Raw genomic sequence first — 6,000 nt, forward strand, 5'->3', positions numbered from 1 at the left:
CTATTCTCAGTCCAGCAGTGATCTACACTGATAAGCGTGGTGGTCTGGAAGTAAGGTGTGTTCAGGTAAATTTTTGGCGTCTTGTTATTTTAGCGGCGAAAAACACAGGTGCAACACTGACTGAAATAAACCTAGTTAACAGTCAATCATCAGAGTCCATTCCTGAGCACAAACCCAACTTTTAACCCAACAATAAACAGAGTAAAGAATAAAATATCATTGCTGTTCCCTTAAATGAGCTGCTGGCATACCTTCACAGCGTGAACAAACAAGTCAGTTCCCTCTGCTGAGAAGCACAAGGCGCCGCACTGTTAAGATACAAATGCGCCAGAGCCAGAGCTCTGCCAGAGCTCACCTGCTTCTTAACGGGAATGGAAAGTGACACACTGATTGGTTTATTTCACATTACGCCCAAAACACAGCCATGATTAATTAAAATAATTAATGCATGCCTTTTTTGTGTGTTTTGAGCTGCGCAAGGCGTATATTTTGCTACCTCATGATACCAAGGACACGTCCTAAATCTAGCTATGTTATCCACAATTGACCGGAGGACTGAAGATTGCTATTGGACACTATGGCAAGTAGTCATAATATTCTGAATGGACTGCATACAATACTCTACTACACTACAAAATTTCGTATCATACTTGCCCCCATTTATACTATTAAAACATTTTTGAAAATGCTTTGCATGACTGTTGAGTGTTTCAGGATGAATGAACCCATAGAATGCAGGTCCAGATTAAAAAATGTATGATGATTTCACATATTTCTGTCCCATGACTTTTGATGTGCCAAATGTGTATACACTGCCAATTTTTCCAAGTTTTCCCACCTACAAAAAAAGGAAAGCTCTTTTATTTTTGTCATAGGTACACTTCAACGGTGAGAAGCAGGATCTAAAAAAAATCCAGAAAATTATTTTGTATGATTTTTAAATAATTAATTTGCGTTTTTTTGCATGAAATAAATATTTTATCACCTACCAGCAAGAACTTTTTAAAGAGTCTTAAAGAGTTTTTCTTTAAGACGCCCTCCTTTTCTGTGCTCATTACCTGTATTAATTGCAAATTTAAATTGCTGTTTAAACATGTTACCTGTTTAAATGACACCTGTCAAACTGGTTCTTAAATAATCCTTAGTAGCAGTTTTACAGGCTGTTGAGTATACAAAAAAAGTTCTACACCAATTATTTCTAATATTAAAGCTAATAAGGTCTTGAACTCCTTATGAACTCGTGTGTTGAAGTGTGTTTTACAGTGTAAAAAGTAAGAATGGGAGGACTTACTCACATCCCCTCCTCCTCCCACACACAAGTACAGTGTGAAGAACAACAAAGGAGTATGTTAATCATCCATTATGTGATCATGCAAATGTCTGTATGCAGCAGCACAGGTAAAAGTCACGCCGCGGCAGGTTCCGTTCATCACACTCCCCTTCCTCACACAGGAAGTGCGATCGTGTGCTGTACTCCCCCCCCATAGACCACTACTGAAACCTCTTTTTGACCTTATGTAATACTTATCCTATTATGATCTCTTTGAATGCTTTACCCAAGATGAACAGATACGATTAATAAAAAGTGCTGTAATGCTGTACTTAACTATGTTAAGTAAAGCTAAGCTAAGTAGACAAAACTGTAATTCTTAAAAAAACATTTTCACAAGCCAAACAGTGAAAACTGTTTATTTGGGTGAGTAAAGCGCTTCCGTTTATGTACAGTAAGCTTAGATTTCCAGATTTCCACTAAGGCTGGGTGCAGCAGCATTAGCATTAGTGGCTAACCGAGGTAAATGCCACCTGACTGCACTACTCTGAGGAACCCTGAGTGCTCTGGTAAGCCAGGGCAATATTAGCTAGTGGCTCGTCCCACGTAGCTTGTTTTAACACGGTAAACATGCAGCCTGCAGTCCGATATACTCGCCTCTAAACGATGAAAGAGTTAGCACTTTCTAATGCTAATGGCTAATGCTAATGCTAATTAGGCTAATGCTTATGCTGCTCCAGCAGTGTTAGAAGGAGTTAGAAGCAGGCTACAGGCCTAAAAATACTCACCTCTGAACAGTGAAAGAGCTAGCACTTAGCGTGGTTATTGGCTAATGCTAATACTGCTCTTAGTGCTGGAGAATTAAACAGAAACTCAGATTTTTGGAAAAAAATTAAAGGATTTTAAGTGCGCCTTATAGTGCGAAAAATATGGTACTAAAACTAAGGGTTTCAAGATTTTTCACAGTGTAGGTTTACAGTTTATGTACAATTTAAATACCATCATTTGTTCCTTTTATTCAGTAACATCAAACAAATCCCACAATTGTTTTTTTTTAATAAAAAAAAATCATTATTATGTACAAAGCATTTGATTTACAAGTTCTAAAAAAATAATACATTCTCTCAATCTTTTGCATTTCACAACAACAGAGTATAAATTGATATGGTGTAGATGGCTAGCTGCTCTTAAACATTTTACACTTTACACTTTAATTTAAAGCTGTTCTCAGTCAGTCAGTCAAAAGTCTTAAAGTCTCAGGAGACTCGGATGGCAGCGTATTCAGAGGTCTCCTCTGGAAGGGTGACTCTGACTGGTGGGCGTGGCATCACTTTGTGATTGAGAGAGGCGTACACCAGTGGATTGTCCTCGTCCTCCAGCTCCTCAGTGAAGTGGTCGTGCCCCCGCCGCGGCTTGGCCGCGTGATTGGCTGGATGGCCCCTGGAATGCCGGTCTTTCTGAGATGAGGCTCTGATTGGAGCGTTACCGTAGATGAGGTCTGATGTTGGACTGAGCTGTGGTGGAAGACTGTGGGTGTTGCCAGGTTGAAGGGTGCTACGTACCCGTGGACTAAAAGAAGGTGTGTGGGCCACACTGAACTGTAGACAAGAATAATTTATTATGAGACAGTGCATGCATTTACATTTACGCAAAAATCTATTTATAATCAGATTACTGTAGCTGTCTGATTATTAATTAGTCACGTAAACAGCATACTCAATTAAAATTTTCAGATTTCTTGAATATGAGTAAGGTGAAAATATCTGAATACAAAATCTGATAAAGAGAGCTAGATTTTAGCTGAGTAATTGTTTTTCTCAGAGCATGTATAGTTCTACTCTTATACTCTTATACCAGAATATTCTGTTAAACTTCAGAAATGGAATATCTTATCCATCTGCCACCAGCTATAAAGCTATATTTGCTACTTTTTCGCTCCTAATTCCCTTCACTTTGCCATGAGTGTTTAACCTCACTAACAAGATAACACCTCACAACGTATACAGGTGTGAGCATTCCCAAACTATCCCCTGAGGTACCACTTCACTTCTTGCTTCTTGCACTTCTTGCGGGAGTTCTTCTGGCCATGTCACACGTCTTTATGTACTTACGTCACATGTACAGCCTCTAAAAGAGGATCCGGCTCAGGTTTACTGAATGCGAGCGGCTGGTGGAGCAATGGAGACTTCAGAAGAGGAAACTCAGACCTCAGTAGCTCATTCACTCATAGTAAAACCAAAGAAATGAAGAAGTGAAGTTTCTGACGAAGCGCGCTCTCTCTCTCTCTCTCTGACTGAACTTAACCTGGAATCGGATTCATCTGCTTTGAAAGGAGACCACATCACACTTGCCTAGTTTACAATTATTCATCTACATGCTTAGTGCAATTACCCATTCTCACCAGAGAAAAATCCCAAAACCTTTAGACATAAGCTTTAATTTTGTATGAAAATTTCATGACAAATGGGACAAAAGAAATGCTTCAATAAAATCTTTTTACACTGACTTCCATTAAAAGTTAAGAACATTTCTTATATATAATTGAGCATGTGAAAGAGTACTTTTAAAACATGCATTGTGGTGCAGTCTCCTTTCTGAGTGGATAAATCTGGTAATTTTAACAAAGACTCTGTTGTGCCAATTAAAATGTGTGAATGAGTGAAGAAAGACAGATTTGATTGTTTTTCATGAAATGCAATGTTTGCAGTTGCTCTTGTATCAGTGTCATAAGCAGTGACAAGCTTTTGTGGCCTGAAAACCTTCCTAAAATACCTACTAGACTGCTCTGTTTTTAGAATAAATATATATTTGGCTTTGCAGGGAATACTACTCAAGAATACTAAGAAAATATATTAAGGACTGCTGCTTAAAATAGTAAAAAAAATATGTATAATAATTGACATGAGTGCACAGTACCTGATTCTCAGCTATTTGCTCTTTTCGCTGTTTTCGCTCTTTTGACCCTATAAACAAATCGAACAGAGCATCATGTTAATAAAAACAATTTTGTGTATCCAATAAATAACTGAAGATCAAGATGAACATGTGGAGGAAATATATCACTACACACCTCGGCACCGGAGCAGAAGCAGAGCCACAACAATCACTGTGAGGACCAGCACTATAATCCCACTGCTGATGTACACATAGGGCCACAGCCAGGCCATATCTGACGACTCTTCTCGAGTTCCATCTGAAACAACGAGAGTTTAACAATGAAAGTACTATAAGACAGACTTGATGAAAAAAATCATCAATAAACAAATCAAGAAATAAATAATTTGTCTGTAAAATGAGGTTTTGAAAATCAGTGCTCTTACTTGTTGTCTTATTTTCACTGTTTATGACTTCAGAGTGTGTAATGTATTCTGAAAGATTATGGATAATCAATAAATATAAATAATTTTAATGATTAAAATTCATATTGCATTCATAGTGCATCTTAAAAAATTAGAATATCATTAAAAAAATGACTATTTCAGTAATTGGTACTTTTGGCAGTGTGGGCAGAGTGCCAAGTCCTGCTGGAAAATGAAATCTTGCATCTCTCTGCTGTAAGATTTTGCGGGAAAACAAAACTGCACTGACTTTAGACTCAATAAAACACAGTGGATCAACACCAGCAGATGACATGTCTCTCCAAACCATCACTGACCATCAGTAAATTTTACATTTTATTTGTAAATCAAGGGATCAGAGTCTAGAGGAAGAGTGGAGAGACACAGTCACAACTGCTTGAGGTCTAATGTGAAGTTTCCACCAATCAGTGATGGTTTGGAGAGACATGTCATCTGCTGGTGTTGATCCACTGTGTTTTATTATCAAGTCTAAAGTCAGTGCAGTTTTGTTTTCCCACAAAATCTTACAGCACTTCATGCTTCCCTCTGCTGCTGACAACTTTTATAGAGATGAGGATTTCATTTTCCAGCAGGACTTGGCACACTGCCCACACTGCCAAAAGCACCAATTGTTTATATTATATTATATATTATATATAATTATATAATATTCAAATTTTCTGAAACACTGATTTTTGGGTTTTCATTGGCTGTAACCCATAATCATTGATGATAAAAAAATAAACGCTTAAAACAGATCACATCTATATAATATACGAGTTTCACATTTTGAACTGAATTAGTGTAATAAAGTAATTTTCAATGATATTCTAATATTTTAAGATGCACTAGTACATTTGATTACACATATTTATGAATATATACTGCATCAAGTGTTTACCTGTCACATTCACACTAATAGTGTGGCCTGAAGTAGATACAGGTGCCTGTGTCTGACACCTGTACAGACCAGCGTCCTGCACGGATAAGTTCCAGAAAATCAGGAAAAACATCCGTTGATTCCCACTAATATTCCTCCATTCTGTTGCGGTGTGATTGGAGTCAGTCAAAGGTCTGCAATTATCACTATTATTATTAATTCTGCACCATGAGGCTACTAAGTTCTGCCAACAATTAGATTCAATAATAACAGTACAGTTGATCCTTAGGGTTGTGTTTTCTGAAGCATTCAACACTGTGTTGCGAGGAACTCTGATAGATGGAACACAGATCAACTCAGTTTCTAGGAGAAAATAGAGCACAAAGAGCACAGAGAGACTTTAATAAACCAATAAAAGTAAAACATGCAAAAAATTCTATGTGGTAACAAAAAGGGGAAAATTGTATATTAAATAAAAGCTGTGTTTTCGTTTTTAGTTTAAAGTGACAAAA

The 6,000-nt window shown here is 37.4% G+C and overlaps 1 protein-coding gene across 1 annotated transcript; it reads right to left on the bottom strand.

Annotated features, from left to right (window-relative positions):
- Positions 1 to 2,284: 2,284 nt before the first annotated feature.
- Positions 2,285 to 5,718, bottom strand: LOC103042156 (uncharacterized). The gene is made up of 5 exons (XM_049469483.1): positions 5,714 to 5,718; positions 5,510 to 5,682; positions 4,341 to 4,463; positions 4,187 to 4,233; positions 2,285 to 2,868 (listed from the first exon to the last, which is right to left on the bottom strand). The coding sequence occupies exons 1-5, from the start codon at positions 5,716 to 5,718 to the stop codon at positions 2,527 to 2,529; spliced, it is 690 nt and encodes a 229-aa protein (XP_049325440.1). The 3' UTR covers positions 2,285 to 2,526.
- Positions 5,719 to 6,000: the final 282 nt, after the last annotated feature.

This window comes from Astyanax mexicanus, chromosome 21 (genome assembly GCF_023375975.1).
Source record: "Astyanax mexicanus isolate ESR-SI-001 chromosome 21, AstMex3_surface, whole genome shotgun sequence".
Classification (NCBI taxonomy): domain Eukaryota; kingdom Metazoa; phylum Chordata; class Actinopteri; order Characiformes; family Acestrorhamphidae; genus Astyanax; species Astyanax mexicanus.

Bases quoted from the DNA above. Each gene is read 5' to 3' on its own strand.
- LOC103042156 (XM_049469483.1), bottom strand. The intron at 4,464-5,509 runs GTAAACACTTGA...TCGTTGTTTCAG, and splicing joins TATTAGTGTGAATGTGACAG to ATGGAACTCGAGAAGAGTCG. The intron at 2,869-4,186 runs GTACTGTGCACT...TCTTGTCTACAG, and splicing joins AGCAAATAGCTGAGAATCAG to TTCAGTGTGGCCCACACACC.